Below are 23,493 nucleotides of genomic sequence, written 5' to 3'. Positions count from 1 at the left end.
GCAGTTTAGCGCCTTCCTTCGGCCCAGGGCGTGATCCTGGAGTCCCGGGATTGAGTCCCACATCGGGCTCCCTGCATGGAGCATGCTTCTCCGTCTGCCTGTGTCTCTGCCTCTCTCTCTCTCTCTGTGTGTGTGTCTCGGATGAATAAATAAATAAAATCTTAAAAAAAAAAAAAGAATAAGAGAAGCAAAACTGGTTCCTAATTTTGATGCTGCCAAGACTTCAGAAAATGAGATCCAAGCCAATGGGGGAGGACTTGAGGATTCATCAATCGGCAAAATTGGTATAACTTAATTTCCCAGTTCCTCGGGCTTCTTTGGGGTTATCAAAAGTTATGGAATAGAATACGTCTCCTGTCATGAATCACAATATATTTTTCAGCTAGTAAGTCCTGTTTCAAGTGAGTGTAATATGGATCGATAAAAGGAAAGGACAAAATTTGATGTTTAAGAGTTAACAAAACACATGATAAAATTACTAAATGTTTTATATGAGGCACTGAAATAAAGATTTTACTTTTCAAAGTATTTATATTTGCTTTGTACACTTCAAGCTTTGGTATTCTAGGTTTTTTTTTTTTAATTTTTATTTTTAAGTAATCTCTACAACCAACATGGGTACTGACTGAGCCAACCAGGTGCCCCGCCCCCAGGGTTTTTAGTGACACAATCTATGTATTCTGGGCTTTGTCTAACGGACACAACAAATGTGTAAGAATACTGTGATACTGACTTAACCAAAAGTAGAAAAATACTAAATAAAAATTTAATTTGGGGTCGTATCTTTTTTACTCTACTAAAAAGTAGTAGTAAAATATTAATTGGGAGGAAAAAAATCATAATGATCATCTCTTACCTGAGCAGGCTTCTTCTGAACGACTTGTTGTGGCTGAGAAAGAAACAAACAAAAAGGAACCGTTACATTTTAAAAGGAAATATACATAATAAAAATAACTAAGTATGTATGTTTTAGATATAGACACTTGTCTGCAAAGTAAAGATAAAAAATTGGTTCGAAAATCAGATTCACTTGAGGAGTGGAAGGGTCTAATTTGTTAGCATTTTGTTTAAAAACACTCAGCTTTCTTGAGACACAATTTACATACCATAAAATTCGCCCATAAGGTGTGTAATTCAAAGTTTCTTTAGCGTCTTCAGAGAGTTCTACAATCACCATCAAGATCTAGTTTTATTTTATTTTATTTTTTTAAAAGATTTTATTTATTTATTCATGAGAGACACACACAGAGAGAGAAAGAGAGGCAGAGACACAGACAGAGGGAGAAGCAGGCTCCATGCAGGGAGCCCGACGTGGGACTCGATCCCGGGACTCCAGGATCACGTCCTGGGCCAAAGGCAGGCGTTAAATCCCTGAACCACCCAGGGATCCCCAAGATCCAGTTTTATTTTTATTTATTTATTTATTTTTTTATTTTACTTATGATAGTCACAGAGAGAGAGAGAGAGAGGCAGAGACACAGGCAGAGGGAGAAGCAGGCTCCATGCAAGGAGCCCGACGTGGGATTCGATCCTGGGTCTCCAGGATCGCGCCCTGGGCCAAAGGCAGGCGCCAAACCGCTGCGCCACCCAGGGATCCCAAGATCCAGTTTTAGAACATTTTCACCTCCTCTCAAAAAAATACCCCATACCCATTATCAACTGCTCCCTACTCCCTCCCGCCGTCCTGGTAACTCTCCCATCCCTAATCAACCTCTCAGCTTTCTGTCTCCACAAACTGGCCTATTCTGGAAGCTTTAGGTAAATGGAATTATACAATATATAGTCTTTTGTGTCTGGCTTCTTTTACGCAGCATCATGTTTTCCAGGGTCATCCGTGTGGTAGCACTCAACGGTACTTCATCCCTCTTTACGACTGAGTAACATTCCATCGTATGGACATACCACATTTTGTTTATCACCCTTCAGGGGATGGACATTTGGGTTGTCTCCACCATTTGGCTATCATGAACAATGCGACGGACATTCGTGCATAAGTTTTAATGGAGACATGTTTTCATTTTGCTTGGGTAGATAGCTTGGAGTGAAATTTCTGGGTCATACAGGTAAACTCTATGTTAACAACTTCATGAGGAGCCACCAGACAGTTTTTCAAAGTAGCTGCACCATTTTGCATTCCCACCAGCAATGGGTGATGGTCCCAATTTCTTCACATACTTGTCAACATTTGCTATTGCCTGTTTTTAAATTATAAACATCCTACTGGGTGTGAAGTTCAATGTCACTGTGGTTTTGATTTGATTGTCCCTAATGACAAATGATGTTGAACATCTTTTCATGGGCTTATTGGCAATTTGTAGACCATCTGTAGAGAAACACTACTCAAATCTCTTGCCCACGTCAAAGTTTGTCTTTTCATTATTGAGTTGTAAGAGCTCTTTACATGTTCTGGATATGAGGGTCATCAGAATATGATTTGCAAATGTCTTCTCCCATTCTGTGGTTTGTTCACTTTCCTGATGGTTTCATTTGCAGACTAATTTGTTATATTTATATCTATAGCTCCTAAATTATGTATGTAGAGCAGAATTTGTTTTTGAGTAAAACATCTGAGGGAAGCTTTTTTTCTACCCAGACTAAATTAATTTTCCAATAATTAGAATATTTGAAAGATATTTAAGTTATTCTTTCTTGGTAAAAGTAGCACCTGAATCCTAAGCTTTTTGATTGATTACTCCCAGTACTCACTCTCATGTCTGAATAGAAGCCTTACTTCTTCTATCTACACATCACTAGGATTTACAGACACAACTGAGCCACTCGGATGTGGACAGGGACATGCTTTTGTGGCATGAGTGAAAAAATAAAATAAAATCACTACCGTTCTCCCGAATAACAGAAGTTAGGGCAAATTCATTAAAACCATGGGGTGCAGAGCTCCCATTCGTTTTCCTTCCTCTCAGAATTTCTGTGATGGTGTGATTGTCCTGTTGCTGGTGTACTAATAAATATGTTAGATGAAAAATCATCAGAGCTCTTTTTTTTTTTTAGAAGAACAAGATAAAACATTTTTTTTTTTTTAATGGCAAAATACTTTGGCTCACCTAAAAGAAAAAAGTTCTCCCCCTCGAACTTCAATCGCAGGAGACATGACATCCTAAAAGCCCTGATCTCAAGAGGATACTTTCTCCAGGTGGAACTCACCCCAGGATGATTAGGACCTCTTAACTCTTGGGGTTCAAAGGGGTGTGGTAAGAGAGCATGCATCTCAAGAGTCCTCTGCAAGGACAGACCACTTTCTTCCTTCTGTTTCTTCCTGCCGGTTACACCTGTACCCGTGTTGACTCCCAAACCGTTTCCAATCCGCACACATTCTTGCAGGCTGACTGGTTTCGGCTGCTCAGAAGTTCCCCTCCTCTTTTGGCTGAGGATCCCGCATTCATGTGACTCCTGCACACTGCGGGGCTCAATGAAATCCTCTGAAAGGGTTGCCAGCTCACCCGATTTTCCATGAATTAGGTCCTGACACTTCAATGAGAGGAAAGACAATGTCTGAACCTCTGCCAGCCCTGGCTCCCGGCCTAGTCCGTGTCACAGAACTTCCACCAGCTGCCCTTCCACACAGCACTTCATACTTTTCAGGCCACCAAACAAACAGACCCTTGAATGCTCTCAATGCTGCTTGGAGTGACGGCTGCCAGGAAGTTTCCCCGGCCTCTGGCACCCGAGGGCTCCAGGCGGTGCGAGAAAGTTTTCTGTTGTTGTTATTTTGTTTTGTTTTTATTTTTATGAATGGCTCTGGTAGGAAATGCAGACGGAAGCATAATACTGCAGCCATTCATAAAAAAGGGAAAGGAAACAAACTCTAGTCTGGAAATCTTCTGGGACACCAAACCGACTGCAAGGTTCTTATCTTCCTCGAGGCATCTCCTGGCTTAGGAAAGGGCTGATACCTTGAAACCAGTTGCCCCTTGGGATTCCTGTCATCAAAATACGTGGTTGGCCACTACATCTCTAGAACAAGAGCATATGAATCTAGAACAACTATGCATATGAATCGTCAAGTGTGGTTGGCAGTGTATTTTCCTGCACCTGAATACATGAATACTTTACATATGCATTTCCCATACAGAAGCTAAAATCCTTTCTATTTTTTTAAAAGATTTTATTTATCTATTCATGAGAGACACACACAGAGAGAGGCAGAGACACAGGCAGAGGGAGAACCAGGTTCCATGCGGGGAGCTTGATGCGGGACTCGATCCCGGGACCCCAGGATCATGCCCTGAGCCAAAGGCAGATGCTCAACCGCTGAGGCACCCAGGTGTCCTTCCTTTCTATTTTTTTTAACAGCTGCCCCTTGGTGACCAGGAGGATCCAGGCCTTATTATTTCCATTTTCTCCCCCACAGGGAAACTAAGGCATAGGGAATCAAATTAACTTCCCCTAAGATCATTTTCTATCTAAAACAAGCTGAGTCTTCTATTTCTTTTAATCCCCTGTATAGGCTCTGAGGAAACCTGTTTTCTTCCTTCACCATTCCCCGCCCCCTCCCGCTCAAAAAAGGTCAAATTCAAAGCCAGGTCCAATTCAGGAGGAGAGTGGCTTTGACTTCCACCTCCAGCTTCACTTTCTTCTTTGGGATCTCTCAGGACTCCCCACTGCCACCTCGGCCAGAAGGAGCCCATGGCTTCCTCAGCAGGTTTAGGAGGCCGCCGATGACAGGTGAATGCCAGAGGACAGGAGTTAGCCGCCCCCCCCCCCCCCCCCGCCACCCCGGGTCCAGCTGATCCCCTCCCTCCCACTTGGAGAGTCTTCCCTCATTGCCAACCATGGAGGGTAAGAAGTCCCCTTTAAAGGCATGGATTTCATGATGGCTGTTCAATTGAACAAGTTGCGAAGTCCTCTAACTTGCTTATTTAGATGATTCTGAGGACTCTGTTTCTAGTAAGTCTGCGCACATGGTGAGTTCCTACACTTTAGGGACCTTGTCGGCTTGGCATGCAAAATCTTAGAGCACTGAAATTTTGAGTTCCTTATGTTTAGAGAGTTCAACCTTTCAGAAAGCTTGTCATGCAAATCTCTCATTCAGCTGTAGCATTTAAACATCTCCAACGTAGTAGGTAAAAGCAAGCTTTCCAGCCATCAACAACAAAGGACTCTGAAGATCAAGTGCTTTGGGTTAATACAATGTTAAAACAAGACAATGAGAGCTAAAAAGACCCCATTGATAGAACACATCACAGAAAGACGCAGAAAAGCCCTTTCTAACCACATGGACTTCAAAGTGTGGTTCTCTGCGGGCTCCTCCTTATATGGGACTAACTCCGCCAAATTCAAAATACAATCTTTATCCGAATAAATATGGTTAAAGTTTGTACATAGCATAGGATACAGCATGCTAAGAAAGTGCAAGGGATACAAAAGAGAAAAGCAACATGCTTCAAGATTTCTGAGATTGTACAGTGAACCAGTATTTTTCCAAATAAGAGGAAAACAGTTATCAAATGTATAATGTCCGCAGAGTATTTTGGTTTTCAAGATTTTGCAGAATGGCACCCTTGTAGGAAACGGCCTGCTGCACCACCTATTTCAGAATAATTAAGGGGTTCCCCAGCCCTCCTGAGAATCCAATCTATGGTTCCAGGGAGTCTAGGTATTTAAAGGGGATACTTAGACAGCTAAGCCACCCTTCTGGTAGGCATTGAAAGAAAATCCTTCATAACAAAGGGCCGAGACATTAGTAGCTCATTTTTAGTACTAAGCTAAACAGTAAATGAAATGAGGCTGGAATTGGGCTTACTAACTTAATTTTTTTAAAAAATGAGGTACAATGTGCCATAAAGTAAGGATGATCCTTATGTAAAGAGTCTTAAGTTGACCTCTGAAAGAAAATACCCCTTCATTCAGATCTCTGTGGAGATGGGGTCTTTTGGTTTCAGGTAAGCAGCAGATTTTTAATTTAATTATATCTTTTGTTTTTGCCAGTCGCTGGGAGGTAGTTTTGTCCCCTTTGCTTTAAAATCCTAAGACCATTGTTCAATCAAGAGGTACTTCTGTTCCTTAGCACAATCTTTTCTTCAGGTAGATTGTTTCTCATTTCTACAGCAGTATAGAGTAAGACAGATCTCCGTGCTATTTACTAAAAAAGAATTTTAAAACCCTCATTTCTTTTGCAAGGCATGAAAAGTCCCCTTCGGTGTAAACTCTCTTGAAATAAGGCTTACACCGAAGGGGACTTTAACACGTCCTCAAATAACAGCTCACAGATAAGCTCAGCTATTTACAATTTTAAATTAAATATGGGATCATATTAAAAACACTTGCTAAACAGATATTTGTCTTTAGACTCCCAGAGGGTCCTTTATGCCTAAGTCAGCTCGTTGAAAAAGTGGGGCTTATGACTGCAATTGTAACCACATGAGTGCAACCACCTTCGTATTTTGCCTGAACTGGCTGATGAATTTATCCCTACCATTTGGAGAAAACTCCATTAAATAAATTGACCTACTGCTCAACTACCCCAACTGCTTTTTGGACTAAATTAATTGGTTATTTGTCATAAAAAGTACCAAACAAATTCAATAAGTAGACACAGCCCAGATTCTACACAAGCCATTGTCCAGTTTCTACATAAACACTTCGAACACAGCCATGAACCACGAAGGCCAGCAGCAGCTTCATGTCATGTGGTGTACATCCCTAGGGGAGTTTTTTCTTTATTCGTGTTTTGAACAACACCCTTTTTCACCCTTTGTCCCAAATAGTTTAAAGGCAAAAAGATGACCTTTCTTTCTGTATATAACCATTTGCCAAGATTCATTTTCATTTATGTGCTGAGAAATATGCTTTTCACCCTCTGAAATTTCACAGTGCTGTTTTGAATGTATTTTTTTGCCTATGACATTAGCTGAACTGGAGGGAGATTCCCAACATCAAGAATGAAAAGTCTTTCCTGCCTTTCATGAAATGATGTAATCAACACACTTGCTCATGATCCTCTGGATTTACAGTTTTAAAACTCCAATATTCCAGAAGTCAAGATTTATATTTGGGTTCCTCTAACAAAATGAACATGCTCTACAGGTTTTGAACCATTTTTTAAAAAGCATAAGAACCTTTCCCTCTCCTTTTCTACATCAGATGTTAGGTGGAATCCCACAACAAAGTAGGCAAAATGGTACACTTCTGACAGGAATGGCAGTGCCTCATTCACATGATTTCCACTCCAACCCATTCCCCGCCCTCCAAGGATGGCCCTGGGACCCCCTCAATGGAACACCAGAGCTCCAGAGAAGGTTAGGTAAAGGTCTCTGATTTTTAGGTGCAAATCTTCCATCAGACCTGTATCACCAGGACAGGTGGAGACAGAGCATCATTCCCTTTCACTCAGCAGGACTTGCACTGTTAGGTTGAACCATATGAACTTGGATATGTGTTTGTCAAACCCAGGAAGACAGCAACAATTTCATGTAGTTTAGCCTAATAAAATCAGGGTAAGATGACCATTCACCTTATAATTTTTGTGGTTTGTCATTAGGCTTTGGTAGCCCAGAAGTCCTATGGATTTTTACACTTTCTGTGCACCTAGATCCTGCACTCAGTTTCCCATGCTACTCCACCCTGGCTCCTAACCCTGACACTTATTTTGACAAAGTCCTCCTCACTCTCTGGTGAAAGAAGGGATTTGCTTATACCAGGTGTGATGTTCCAGTTTTCTCATTTATTCTGCAGCTTTTCTTCTAGTACATCATGGTTGTTTTTGTGATCATCTAGCTAAGCTCTCATATCCACACAAGCCCTTCTGAACTCCACCTCTTCGCTGAAACTGAACGGCTAGAACAATTTGTCTGTAACAATTCTTGGTGGCTGTCCAGGAGAGCTCCAAATGGAAAAATATAACTTCTACTGTAAAATGCTCAACTTCCAGTTGTTGACACCACTGTAGGGGAGTGGAGTTCAGGGTATTTTCTAATACCAAGTGATCCAAAATTACTTTATTTACCTAAGAATGTTTTTTTGGAGGGGTAATTAGATAGGAATATGATGTGTCTAAAGTTGGAAGAATTTATTTCAGATCAAATGCTGATGGGACACTGTGAGGATGAGACACAGCTATAGCTAAACAAATCCCATCTCTATTGCATATACCACTTTTCTTAGGCAGGAAGCCTTCTTGTTTTCATGGCTTCCTCACCTGAGAATGATCGTGTCCCCTAGTGATGGGAAGTCTCGGTATGGAGAAACCACCTATGGTAACTAGCCAGTGGCAATCTTCCTCCAGCTCAGAAAAAGCTTGAGTCAGGTCATAACTTCTATTTCTTGTGCCTCTTGTGTGCAGTTAGAGATGACTGTGCAATGTGTGTACACATGTAGCCCTGGATGGTTACAATCTGACAGTAACATCTGGCTCTTATAGTGCAAAGGAGATTTTGTAGTTCTCTGTGCAAAGTCTCCTAAGAAGTGATAAATCTATGGGGAGTTTTGGCAAAATCTCTGGAATTTCTGCTTGGTTTTGGGGGGAAAGGGGAGGTGTTCCTTATTTTTTACTCCGCTTGGCTTTACTCTCAGACTTTAATGCAAAAGACAAAAGTAAGCATCATTTCAAAAGTATTTATTGGATTATTATAGCAAAGTATCCTCGCTATGGCTGGGTTCATTTCATCTGCTCAAGGATGAGAAAGTCACAATCGGCTCTAGTTGGTGTTTATTAACATCAGCCTGTGTGTGTATATGGCAGCATGCCACAGCAGTTCTCAGAAAACAGATTTGGGGCCAATCCTTTGGAGTCTTAGCCTTCCCTCTGGTGCCTTGCAGACACCTTCAGAATGGAGGGCAGAGATCAACAGGGGATCCTTTAAAAATTTCAGTGTCCTGATTAGTTTCAAAAGCCAACCTTTTATAATCTGATGAAGTTATTCATTGGCTCATCAAATCCTAATTGATATTTCATACACTATAAATCAGAGGGGAACCGTGTGTGCAAAATGAGTAAGAAATGTTCCTTGGCCTCAAGAAGCCTAGTGTCTAATGGGGGGGAGGGGCGAACAAGCAAATAGTAGAATACAATGTGTAATTTTAGATTAGTTTTTTCTATGTTCAATGCAATCTCTTATGCTCAATGTAATTTTAAGTGTAGAGAGGCATGGTCATGATTATTTTCCCTCTAATAGGAAAAGACAACATGATTTTTTCCCCCTTCTAGTTAGGGAAAATGAGAAAGTAGGGATAGAAGAAAAAGAGATGTAAGAAGAAATGTGAAGACTTGATGTAGAGGGAAAGTATCACTTCTTTCCTATCACAAAAAAAAAAAATGGATATGGGGCACCTGGGGGGCTCAGTGGTTGAGCGTCTGCCTTTGGCTCAGGGCGTGATCCTGGGGTCCTGGGATTGAGTCCTGCATGGAGCCTGCTTCTCCCTCTGCCTGTGTCTCTGCCTCTCACTCTCTCTCTCTGTGTCTCTCATGAATAAATAAAATCTTTAAAGAAATTTCCTTGTTTTCACTTAAAGTTATAGTTAAGTTTAAAAGTTAAAACAAAACAGGGATGCCTGGGTGGCTCAGTGGTTGAGCTTCTGCCTTTGGCTCAGGGCCTGATTCTGGATTCCTGGGATCGAGTCCCACATGGGGCTCCCTGCATGGGGCCTGCTTCTCCTCCCTCTGCCTATGTCTTGCCTCTCTCTGTGTCTCTCATGAATACATAAATAAAATCTTTAAAAACAAAACAAAAACAAAAACAAAAAAAGATGCAGTATGGGGGTAATGTTGTCAAAACTATGGTTAGTTTTAAAATGCTACTTCCGGGCAACCCGGGTGGCTCAGCGGTTTAGCGCCGCCTTCAGCCCAGGGCCTGATCCTGGAGACCGGGGATCGAGTCCCACGTCAGGCTCCCTGCATGGAGCCTGCTCCTCCCTCTGCCTGTGTCTCTGTCTCTCTCTCTCTCTCTGTGTGTCTCTCATGATAAATAAATAAAATCTTAAAAAAAATGCTACTTCCGTGTGCTCCTAAGTTACAGCATTTAAAAAGCATTTTTATTTTATAGAAGATAGCCACGCTTTAGAGGATATAAGGCATTCTGAAGTGAACAGTCATGTGCAGGTGGGGTAAAGGAAGACATGGTCTCATGAATTGACTTTTCATCTCAATTTTTACACTTCTCCAAGATTTGGGACAAAATTCACCTGTAGGCAAAAATTTTACCTAAGTGAAAATGGTGAAATTAATGTTACTTCATAGAAAAAGAATTATTCTGTTTCAGTCCTATTTCCTTATTCTGTAAGTTTTAAAAACAGAAACACTACCTATTTTTAAAGGCTCAAATTATTTATTTATTCTTTTTACATATTTCTTTTTTTGCTGCATATAACCATTCACATAGCTAGTTCACTTTGCATATGCACACATGGTGAACAGCACCAAAGCAAAACGAATAAATGTTTGAAACACCATACAGCTGAGTCTCAGCAAATCAAACATGTATGCATAGATGCTGTGGACTAAGTTCAAACTTCAGCTAATGTCAACTTTAGCCAGGTAGAAAGACTAGTTAATGTTCAATACTAGATGAAGATAGACATCTATGAGATAATGGAAATTAAATTATATATTATTGAAGATGACGAATAGCTAATACTCTAAATTTGTTGGTGATATACCTGAAAGTCCATTTAAGCCATAATGTCTTCTTAACATTTGACTGATTCTTCAGGTAGCTGTTATATGAAGCTCGATTTGGACTTGAACCACACATATTTAATTATTCACGTAACATTTATATCTTTTCTTGTGTACTGGGCCAATTGCTTATGATAGAAATAATGTGATTTTTATAATATATGTATTTACTTGAGAGAGAGTGAGAGAACATAGCAGGGGAAGCGGCAGAGAAAAGGAGAAGCAGGCTTAGCAGGGAGCCTGATCCAAAGGCAAACTCTTAACCAACTGAGCCACCCAGGGGCCCCAGAAATAATGTATATTTTTAGAGCAGTTCTAATTACTTTTATTTTGATTAAAGGGATTTAGAATCAGACCTAGAAAATTTCTTTGGGACATCAACATTATGGCGGCATGAGTCATTCTTTTATTCTCTCTTCTTTGATTTACAACTACTCAGAGATCCATTAACAGGCAAAAAAAGGGGGGGGTGGGGAGGTACCCCTGCACAGCACACCAAGACACAGAGATCCCCTGGATTGCAGAGGAAGTGGCAGTGAGGGAAATGGCAGTGAAGCTCACAGGCAGCAGAGACAGTGGTGAGGGTGCAGGCTGGCCAGCAGTGAGCCAGCACAACTGTTTTTACAAAGGAAGTAGAGGGTGAAGGCAGTGAAAGAGGGTCTGCTTGGTCCTGCTCTCTGAGGAGAGATGGCAGTGATTGAGTTTGGAGAGGGGAGGGAGAAAAGGAAAGGGAAGAATGTAAACAAAGAGAACTGAGGGAAAACTCTCCTGCTCTCTGCCCCAGGAATCAAGAAGACTGCTCATGGACCACTAGGGACCCTTCCAACTTGAAAACACCCCTTCCAGGTAGTAGGCATACCCAAAGCCTAAGAGCTAACTACACCACTTGTCTCTTCTTCTGCTGCCATCCTTTGCTTTTTTCCCCCACCTCCCTTTTTCATGTTTGCTGCCAACCTTAGTGAGAGTCAGCTCTGGGTAAGGGAAACCAAAAACATATGCTATAGCGCCACCTTCTGGAAAACAAAATGAAGGCTCTGAACTACCAGCCTCTTGAACTGTTAAGACACAAAGTAAACAAAACTATGCCTAAATAAGAAAAGTGTTCCCTACTTCATATGCAGAGGCAGAAGCACTTTTCATCAAACCCCATGGAAAACCATGGTAATACATTATCACAAAAACTGACATTTTCCCAGCAGCTAAGCCCCAAGACATGGAATATTGCAACCTAATTGATAAAGAATTTAAAAGAGCTGTTATAGGGAAATTCAACAAGATACAAGAAAATTCAGAAAGTTAACACAATGATCTCAGAAATAAAGAGGAGTACTTTACCAAAGACCTTCAAATCCTAAAAGAGTACCAAAAATAAATTCTAGAGTTGAAGACTTCAATAAATGATATGAAGAATATATTAGGATGCATTGGATATAGAGCAGATCCTATGAAAGAGAGAATTAGTGAGCTCGAGGATAAAAATAATAGAAATAATAGAATAATAATAATAGAAATAATAGAATAATAATAGAAATTATTCAAGTGGAAGAGGAGAGAGAACAAGGATTTAAAAAGTAAAGAAATCCTATGAGAACTATCTGACTCTACTGGAAGAGCCAACATAAGAACAATGGGTATCCCAGAAGGAGAAGAGAACCAGAGAGCATATTTAAAGAAATAATAGCAGAGAAGATCCCAAACCTGGGAAAAGAACTGGGTATACAAGTCCACGAAGCTAATAAAACACCTTGCTATCTCAATGCAGAACAAAACAAAACAAGAACCCATCTCCAAGACATGCTATATTAAAAGTGTCAAAAGGCAACAATAAAGCAATAGTTTTAAAGGCAGTCAGGAGAAAAAAAGATATTAACTTACAAAGGTACTCCCATTAGGCTACTGCAGATTTCTCAGCAGAAACTCTTTGGGCCAGAAGAGCATGGAATGACCTATTCAAAATATTAAAAGATAAAAGCTGCCAGCCAAGAATATTCTACTGGGTAAAGTTATTCTTCAGATATGAAGGAGGAATAAAGGCTTTCCCAGAGAAACAAAAGCTGAAAGAGTTCACCATTAGATCTCTGCCTTAAAAGAATTTTTGAAAAGAGGTGTTCAAGATGAAAAGGCAAAGGTCTACAAAACTCTGATAAGGGGATAGTTAGAATTAAAACTGTAGGGATCCCTGGGTGGCGCAGCGGTTTGGCGCCTGCCTTTGGCCCAGGGCACGATCCTGGAGACCCGGGATCGAATCCCACATCGGGCTCCCGGTGCATGGAGCCTGCTTCTCCCTCTGCCTGTCTCTCTTTCTCTCCCTCTCTCTGTGACTATCATAAATAAAAAAATTTAAAAAAAATTTATTAAAAAAAAAAAAGAATTAAAACTGTAATGGTTTTTTAGAATGGTATGTTAAACTCTTAATTATAGCATAAAGGTTCAAGGAAAAGAGGATGAAAAATAACTATACTACACCTTGGCAACAAAATCACAGCATAAAGAGAGATAATTTGTGACCTCAAAAAATATAAAAGGGGAAGAGTAAAAGGATGGACGCTTTATAGGCAAAAGAAGATAAATTTCTATTAGCAGAAAATGGACTATTTTATCCAATAGATGTTTTGTGCAAACCTCTTGGTAATCACAAAGCAAAAATCTAGAGTGGTGACGTGAAACAAAAAATGGGGAGACAGAACAAATCAACATGGAAAGCCACAAACTTATAAAGGTAGACAGAAACAGAAAGAAAAAGGGAGAGACAAAATAACCAGAAGGTGAAAGATAAAGTGGCAGTAGTAAATCCTTACATATCAATAATCACCCTAAGTGTAAATGGATTGAATTCACCAATCCAAAGGCCAGAGTGGTTGGATGGAAAAAAACCAAGACCCAACTATATGCTGCCTACAGGAGACTCATTTTAGCTCTAAGGAAACACACAGGCTCAAAATGAAAGGATGGGGGATGACAGTCCAAGCAAATGGAAATTAAAAAAAAAAAAAAAAAAAAAGTGAGCACAGCCACAGTTTTATCTGGCAAAACAGACTTCAAGCCAAAAAGGGTAACAAGAGACAAAGATGGCCAATATAAAATGATAAAGGGGTCAACTTCAAGAAGATATAGCAATCTAAATATTTATGCTCCCAAACCTGAACCCTGAAATACATTAAGCAATTAATAACAGATCTTAAGGGAGAAACAGATAATTCACTACAATAATTGTAGGAGACTTCAGTACCCCATTATCAGCAATGGACAGATTGTCCAGGCAGAAAATCAACAAGGAAATGTCGGAATTGAACCATGCTTTAGAACAAATGAGCTTACTAGACATATACAGAACATACTATCCAACAGCAGCAAAATACACATTCTTCTCAAATGCACATGGAACACTCTCCAGGATAGATCATGTGCTAGGCCACAAAACAAACCTTAGCAAATTTAAGAAGACTGAAATCATACCAACTATATTCTCTGTCCACAACAGTATGAAACTAGAAATCAACAAGAGGAAAGTGAGATGATCTACAAATATGTGGGAACCAAACAACAAACTTCTGAACAATCTTTGGGTCAAAAAAGAACTCAGAAAGGAATTAAGAGCTATCTTGAAACAAAAATGAAAACACAAAGTATTGAATATTTTTATAGGATGCAGCAAAAGTGGTTTTCAGAGGAAAGTTTATAGCAATAAATGCATATTATTAAGGAATTAGAAGTCTCTCAAATAACCTGCTTTACCCCTTAAAGAACTGGAAAAAGAAGAAAAAATTAAACACAGAGTTAGCAAACGAAGGGAATAATAAGCATCTCCCAGAGTGGAAAAAAAATGAAATTGAAATAACAAAATAGAAAAAAAAATCAATAAAACTAAGCTGGTTCTTTGCAAAAATAAACAAAATGGACAAACTTTTAGCTAGACTAAGGGCAAAAGGGAGAAAACTCAAATAAATAAAATTAGAAATGAAATAGAAGACATTACACATGATATACTACAGATATACCTAGAATTGTGAGACTAAGAACAATTATGTGCCAACAAATTACATAACCTAGACAAAGTTGATACATTTCCAGAAATACATTACCCACCAAGACTGAATCAGGAAGAAAAAGAAAATCTGAACAGACCAATAACTAGTAGAGACTGAACCAGTAATCAAAAAACTCTCAACAAAGAAAACTCCAGGACCAGATCGCTTCCAGAGAATTCTATGAATCATTTAAAGAACAATTAACATCAATCTTCCTCAAATTCTTCTAAAATATTGAGAACGAACACTTCCAAGCTTGTTCTACAAGGCCAGCATTACTTTTACACCAAAACTAGATAGGAAACCACAAGAAAAGAGAATCATAAAGCAGTGTCCCTGACGAATATAGATGCAAAAATTATCAGCAAAATATTAATAACGCAAATCGAAGAATACATTAGAAGGATTATACATCATGACCAAGAGGAATTTGCTCCTGGAATCATCACAAGGATGATTCAACATATACAGATCAATAAATGTAATACATCACATGATCATTTCACTAGAGAGAGAAAAGCGCTTGACAAACTGCAACTCCCTTCATGATAAAGACCCTTAATGGAATGGGCACAGCAGGAAATACCTCAACATAATCAAGACCATATATGACAAACCCACAGCTAACATTATATTCAATCAAGAGAAATTGAATGTTTCCCCTAGGATCAGGAACAAGGCATAGATACCCACTCTTATCACTCCTATTTAACATAGTACTGGAAGTCCTAGCTAGAGCAATTAGGCAAGACAAATTAAAGGCACTCAAATTAGAAAGGAGGAAGTAAAATTCCTTATTTGCTGATGATAGGATCCTATTTATAGAAGATCCCAAAGAATCAGTCAAAAACCTGTTAGAATTAGTCAACAATTTCAGTAAAGCGGCAGGACATAAAATCAACATACAGAAATCAGTTGTCTTCCTTTACATTAATGCTGAAGCACCTGAAAAAGAAATAAAGAAAATCACCCCTTTCACAACAGAATAAAAAAAGAATAAAATACTTAGGAATAAATTTAACCAAGGGAATGAAAGATCTGTAACAGCAAAACTACAAAACTTTGCTGAAAGAAACTGAAAAAGACAAACAAATGGAAACTCATCCCATGTTCATGGATGTGAAAAATTAATATAGTTAAAATGGCCATACTATAGATTCAATGCAATCCTCATCAAAATACTAAAAGGAATTCTTCATAAAAATAGAAGAAACAGTTCTAACACTCGTGTGGAACCACGAAAGAATCCCAATAGCCAGAGTAATCCTGAGAAAAAAAGAACAAAGCTGGAGGTATTATGCTTCCGAATTTCGATCTAGTAATAGATCGAAAGCCATAGTAATAAATACAGTATGATACAGGCACACACACCCAAAAATAGATACATCAACTAATGGAGCAGAAATAGAGTCCATAATTAAATCCCAGTATATAGGGACAATTATTATTATTATTTTACATTTTATTTATTTATTCATGAGAGACACATAGAGGCAGAGACACAGGCAGAGGGAGAAGCAGGCTCCCTGCAGGGAGCCTGATGCGGGACTCGATCCCAGGACTCCAGGATCACACCCTGGGCGGAAGGCAGGCGCTAAACTGCTGAGCCACCCAGGGATCCCTAGAGGGTCAATTAATATTCAAAAATACCCAAGGGGGAAAAGATAGTCTCTCCAACAAATGGTGCTAGGAAAACAGGAGAACCAGGGAGAATGACGAAATGAGTGGAATTGGATCCCTTTCTCACACCACTCACAAATATTGACTCAAATGGATCAAAGAAGTAAACGCAAGACCTGATACCATAAAACTCCTGGAAGAAAATATAAGGAAGAAGCTCATGAATACTGGCCTCGGCAATTATTTTTGGGATATGATGCCAAAAGCACAAACAACAAAAGAAGCAAATCAATAAGTGAGACTACATCAGACCCAAAGGCTTCCATATAGCAAAAGAAACAATTAACAGAGTGAAAAGACAACCTACAGAATGGGAGAAATTTTTTTACAGACCATGTATTGGTCTGTAAAATACACAACAACAACAACAACAACAACAACAACAGCCAACCTGATTTAAAAATGGGCAGAAGAACCAAGTAGGCATTTCTCCAAAAAGGACGTCAACATGGCCAACAGACACATGAAGAGATGCTCAACATCACTAACCATTGAGGAAATGTAGATTAAAACCACAGGAAGACATCTCCTCACACCTGGTAGAGGCTGTCATCAGGCAGACAAGAGACAAGGGGTGCTGGCAAGGACAGGGTGAAAAGGCAACCCTTGTACGCTGTTGGTGGGGATGTAAATTGGTGCAATCACTATAGAAAACAATATGAAGGTTTCCCCCCAAATTACAATTACATCTATCATATGATCCAGCAAGTCGACTTCTGGGTACATACCCAAAGGAAATAAAAAAAAAAAGATTTTGATAGAATATATATGCCCCCCATGTTTATTACAGCATTATTCACAATAGTCAAAATATGGAAACAATCCAAATGCCCATCAACAAATGAATGAATAAAAAAAGTGATACATATGCACCATGGAGTATTGTTTAGCAACGAGAAGGGAAGCTCTCCTTCCATTTATGACAATCAGGATGGATCCCGAGCACATTAGGCTAAGTGAGAGAAGTCAGAGAAAGGTAAGTCCTGTATAATATCACTTATATATCAACCTAAAAAAAGTGAAACCCGAAAAAAAAAAAAAAACAGTAAAATGGTGGCTACGAGGGGATGGGGTGGTAGAGGGGTAAGAGAGACAGTTTAAGGGTTCAAACTTGTAATGAGTAGTAAATAAGCCAGAGATCAACATGCAGTATAATGAATAGAGACACTAATATTGTACTACACTCATTGAATAGCTATTAAATGTGATAAATGTTGCTATATCAGCAATCGTCATACAATATTTAAATATATCAAAGTAAGACGCTCAACACCTTAAACCTACACAATGTTACACATTGAGTTTATCCAATCTGAAAAAAAATGTCTTCGATTCTAAGAACATCTGTCTGGATCTTAGACTAAAACATTTAAATGCAGTTTTATAAAATGATTTGAGTATTGAGTAGTTCCCAGCAGCTATAATAGTTACACATGGAAATTGAATTTAAAAAGCTGAATCATGATTTTAGGCATTTCCTTTCCTTAAGGAAAGAGTCAGTAAATTTATTTGTAATCTCTTAGGTTCTCAAGGACTACAAAGGGAGAGTTTCTGGGTTGTGAGCGCTGTGATACTTCACGGAGTCATAGCTCTCCTAGAACCCTAATTTAGCAGCATTTTCTTGGCACCAGCTTAGGGCTGACATTAGCAGTTGAGTTGTTTTCCTTGGAGGAAGTTTAATATTCAATCCGAGAAATGTTAACTATTCCCGAACATTAGCTTATACCCTTTAATTTTTTAAACAGTTGTAGGGGGGAGTTCTCTTTCTTCCACATTCTCACACTTCCAGGGCGCACGCAGCACCCTGGTCTTTCCAGAAAATACCTTGGGCCTGGACCCACCCTCAAGGTTTCCTCTGGATTAATGTCCCTTTCTTCAGAATCCATTAAGTCCAAATGTCTCATTCCTTCTTCAGAAAACCAAACACTTCATTTAGTTTGTCTCCAAAATCTCTATTTCAAACTCAAGCTGGAGCTTCGGGCAGCCCCTGAACGACCTAACTTGGGGTGACTTCTGGGATCGATATGCTGTGAGTTTAAACACTATGTGTCTTTGTTTATGCTATTCCAGAAACGTCTCTCTGAACTGCACTTCCTGGTCGGTCACATCCAGCAAGTCAAACATTTTACATGTTTTAAAGATTTTATTTATTTATTTGAGAGAGAGAGAGAGAGAGAGAGAGAGAGAGAGAGAGAGAGAGAGAAGCAGACTCAGTGCATGGAGCTGACCTGGGGCTGGATCTCATGACCCTGAGATCATGACCTGAGCTGAAATTAAGAGTTGAACGCTTAACTGACGGAGCCACCCAAGTGCCCCCCAAACATTTTGTAAATTACAATTCAGGATTAGATCAAATGATTTCATTTTATATCAATCATATGATGATACAGCAACATATACTTTACAAAGTGATTTAGCGTGTCCTGTCTAGTTGACCTCCCCATGACCACCTGAAGGAAGTGTTCGGATTTACACTAGAAGCGGGGTCCTAAAGCAGCAAGCGACTTGCAAAAAATACGACAGGGCCCATATATAATGGAGCTACCACTTGAACTCACATCGTACAGCATTAGCTTCTTCTGTGCCTGTTTTCTTATGAAAAATCAGTGCTGTGTGCAACCATCTTCTCTCATTCATAAGAACAGGATGTTTTTTTTTTAAAAAAAAATAATAATAAAGATCTAGCTTTCTAGGTTTTCTATGATTTCCCTAAAAAAACAAAACAAAGAAACAACTAATAAGAAAAACTTCATGTTAGTGACATAGCTTTAAAGATCTTAGTTCAAAAGAATGTTTCTAATATATTTAAAGGACAAATCAGTATTAGAACACTGCTTAATAACAGCTCGGAAAAGAGTTTTCTCATCAAAAAGTTCAAAATGTCTCAGAAATATAAATAGCCATCTTGTTTCTCACTAGATCTCTATAAAAGTAGGAATCCCATCCTGCTATTCTTATCTTTACATATATATATATATGCTTCCCTTCATCCTTTTCTTGTATTCCCTTCAAAAAGTCTGTGGGAAAAAAATGCAGTGAAGACTGTGAAGGCTAAGATTTCTGAGATAACTGCTAATGGATTCTTTGGTTTGTGCCTTTCCCCCTTGTTCATCATCTGTTCTAATACGTGATCATGCTTAAAATATTAGCTATAAATCCCACGGTGTCTACGATATAGGAAATACACGGTCACAGCTCCTGTATCTGTGGTGTTTATGATCTAACGTAGGACAAATTGTTATCTGTGACCAATATGTGAGGAAGAATAAAGACGCCTTGCTTCCCACCCAGAGGCCATGGAGGTTCTTCCCATACAGGTTCCTCATGTGCATGGTCAGACACCTCCCCTCTTCTTTCCTTGTGGCTTTCTACTCAAGAAATCGGTACGTCTCCTGCCTTTAATTCCTCGTTCTGTATGGTCTCTCCATTCACTAGCTGGTGCTTTTGTGAGTGTGTTCATTTCTTTGGAATGTGACCACCCGTGACACTTATTTTTTACTCATGATATATATAAATACACATTGCCATACAGAGGGAATCATTTAAAACACTCCATTTAAAGCCAGGATATATGTGTATAATATTTATATATATTTACATTAAGGCACAATTACTAGTCAGAGCTCCGGACGCTGACCACTTCGTGCTCCACTCTCCGAGAAGCTGTGCAGACCACACCAACAATGGAAAATTCTCAGAGATTCCTCACACACACAGGGAAATTGCCCACCCACCTGGCTTAGCTGCTAACACATTTCCTGTCTTCTGCATGGGGTAAATACTCAAAAAAGGTTTCTGACTGAGTTCTAAACCCTAAATTGCCTGGAGGAAGTCCTCTGTTTGAAGTGGTAGTGATACCTTTCATAAATCTCATAAAAGGTGCCGGTTAGAAATGATGACTCCTGGGGGCGCCCGGGTGGCTCAGCGGTTGAGCGAATGCCTTTCGCTGGGGTCATGACCCCGGGGTCCTGGGATCGAGTCCCGAGTCCCGCATCGGGCTCCCCGCAGGGAGCCTGCTTCTCTCCCTCCACCTGTGGCTCCTGTGACTCCTGCCTACACTCCTAGATTGAGCAGGAACTCCGGGACCGCCGGTCCTTTCTTTGGGTGGTGCTCTGAGAAACCGTCGTGGCACGACAACTCTCGCACAACTACAGTTTTTCCTTCCAGCAAAGCTGTCATTGGCCCGAGAGAGCTGCCTCCATGCAGATCCGAAAGTGGGCGAGGAACATGGATCTATTTCTAAATCATGAGAGGACATAGTAAATCCCGCTTGATCTCCCCATACTTCCTGTCCATCAGTGTACGGGGGGAAGAGTGATGGAAATTGAGTAATTTCTACAAACGCAGATAACGAATTCTGATGTATCCCATCAAAGAAAATTCCTCTAGTATGCTTCTGGGTGCAACAGGGGACCCCCACGCACACTGACTTGGTAAAGATATTATCTGATGTGAACAAAAGGCCTGGACAAAACTGCACCTCCAGGGTTGGTGAGCTGACATCAACAGGTTGACTCTCGGGGGCTTCGGATGCTTCCTATCCTCCTGCTCTGCCATCTTAGATTTTTTCTGGGTCCATGTCCCTTGGAACCCCAAAATGGGAAGGTCCGTTCCTGGTGGACGGTCTCTTCCTCTGGGCCTCGGCAGGCTGTGCTGCAGCGGAAGGGCCCTCGCGTTGGGCTCTCACCCACCAGCCTCACCTCTGGGCTCGGGACAGGGCCCCTTTCCATGAACAAGGGAAGAGGGCCAATGGCTACAGGGGAGCGACGGGCATGGCTCTGCGCAGTCTACCACCATCCCGGCTTTGAGGCCTGTGGTTTCCAAGGGCCCTCTGGACTCACATCAGCTGCACGAGGGTCTTCTCTGCCCTGTTCATCCTGGGCGAGGCCATAAACTTGTTTTTGGTCTTTGCCAAGCGATTCAGGAGAGGTGGGGGGTAGGGGGGTGGGTAGGCCTCTGTAGAATGCCCACATTTCAGTTTTACAGTTATTATGGAGATGGTGGCTGCGATTTTTGCTTCCCTGGTCTGTTTGGAATTTCCTCTGGTAGATCCAGATTTGCCTTCACCTCACCGTGGACTGAGGGGTGTAGCTGCTCCGACAGCTAGTGAGTGAGTGCGCCACGTGGCCTAAAAAGCAGCTGTAACTCATTGGTCATGTCCAACAGGAGGGCCGGGGAGGGGTTGCAGGCCACCGCCACGAGCGCCTGCCCACATCTGGACGGCGACTCAACGGCTCCGGCTTTCCCTGGGAGTCCACTGGAGTCCTGCCTGGCTAAGGGAGGAAGGGCAGGGCCGGCGGGTGTGCGGGCGCCCTCCTTGTTGTACGCTGCTCCCGACTTGGTCACTGCCCGGGAGTGTCCTCACCCTGTGAGGGGGGGACTACTGAGAAGGGACGCTTGTCTCTCTATAGATGCCGTGGGCTTCAAGTCCTGGCTCTAGATAATACACGTTTTGGTATGTCTGGGCTTTTTGCCAGATGTGGGTAGGTATCTCTGATCCCAGGAGGGACCGGTGGTGGTGGGAGGGTGGGGTGTTTTTTTTTTTAAGTTTTATTTATTTATTTATTTATTTATTTATTTATTTATTTATTTATGATAGAGAGAGAGAGAGAAAGAGAGAGAGAGGCAGAGACACAGGAGGAGGGAGAAGCAGGCTCCATGCCGGGAGCCCGACGTAGGACTCGATCCCGGGACTCCAGGATCGCGCCCTGGGCCAAAGGCAGGCGCTAAACCGCTGAGCCACCCAGGGATCCCCTCTTTCTTTCCTTTCTTATTTTCTTTTTCTTTCTGTCTTTCTTTGGCTTTTCTTTCTCTCTCTTTCTTTCTTATTTTCTCTTTCTTTGGCTTTTCTTTCTCTCTTTCTTATTTTCTTTCTTCCTTTTTTCTTTGGCTTTTCTTTTTCTTTCTTTCCTTTCTTATTTTCTTTTCCTTCCTTCCTTCCTCCCTCCCTCCCTTTATATACATACATATTTATACAGGGATTTCTTTTGAAAGGAGCCTATATTTTATCAAATATAATTAACGATGACCAATCAGATCACAATACGTATATGTATGTATATAAATGGAGGGAATATGTATATATATTTATATAAAAGAAGGATGTTTATAAGGTACTACCTTTGACTGTAGTTGCTATTTCCAGGATATGGAAGCTGCCTTGGAGTACTACAGTAGCAGCGTTCGGCCTTGGGGAAATTGTCCCCCAAGGAGCTCTCGGTTCAGTTTGTAAGGGTTTGGAGGGAACATCTTGGTACCTGCAGAGTTCCAGTCACACACAGGGAAAAGGAAGTCTAAGTGGGTGGCAACGAACACGGCTCTGGAGCCAGGAAGGCCACAGAAATCAGGTCTGGGATCAACTACGCCCAAGCTATGTGACTTGGTGGCAGTGCAAACCCTGATCTACTGATCTGTATAATGCGGATAGCTCAACTGGTCTGCCGGGCTGATTAACAACAACTGACGTCTCGCAAGTACAGGGCACAGCTGCTGGCTGTTTGAACTTCATCCACATTATGTGAAAGCACCAGGGAAGGTGGCAGTGGTGATGGGACAGTAGCAAGAGTGGTGGTCACGATCGTCCTCACAACAGTGATACCAGGAGTGATAGCAAGAGCAGCGACATTCCTCATTGTTTAGGGATTTACATTGTTCGATATCAGAGAATTAGGTATCCTTCTGGTGCATGATCACTAGACGCTCTGCAACATAAATTACAAACCCACCCTCTCATCTGCCAACGTGTCACGGAAGCCGTGCCATTTCGATGGCCTTCCAGATTCCGGTTTCAGTTGCACGGGACTACACATGGCAACCAGAACAGGATTTTTTATGTGCTTTGTTCACCTAACTTGCACAGGACAATGGCAATTTCCTTTGTATTGTGTGATGCCGAGTTCATAGGCATACATTTTACAAAGATGTTATCTAGCCTGATTTCCTTCATTCAGCTCTAGCCTGGCTATTTAAAGCTCTTGATTTGTGGCTAGGGATGTCCTCCCCCACATTCTTGTAAAGCTAAAAAGAAAAAAAAAAAAAGAATGGAACAAAAGATTTACAGAGAGAGCAAAGAACACACGCATTCATAATATTAACAAGGAACTATTACTTAATGGTAAAAGTAAAACAACTTAATAATGGTGGCTTGCAAACCGC

General features: G+C 40.8%; 1 protein-coding gene across 1 annotated transcript in view; it reads right to left on the bottom strand.

The window, feature by feature from the left end:
• The window catches only part of HMGA2 (high mobility group AT-hook 2), a 145,488-nt gene that overhangs the window by 14,676 nt on the left and 107,319 nt on the right, over nucleotides 1–23,493 (bottom strand). The window contains exon 4 of the mRNA XM_035696609.2: nucleotides 857–889. Within this exon, the coding sequence (XP_035552502.1) occupies nucleotides 857–889 (33 nt within the window). The remainder of the gene's footprint in view (nucleotides 1–856; nucleotides 890–23,493) is intronic.

The sequence above is a fragment of the Canis lupus genome, chromosome 10, assembly GCF_003254725.2.
Source record: "Canis lupus dingo isolate Sandy chromosome 10, ASM325472v2, whole genome shotgun sequence".
NCBI classification, from domain to species: Eukaryota; Metazoa; Chordata; class Mammalia; order Carnivora; family Canidae; genus Canis; species Canis lupus.
The sequence above is the reverse complement of the archived record's forward strand: the minus strand, read 5'-3'. Positions and strand labels throughout refer to the sequence as shown.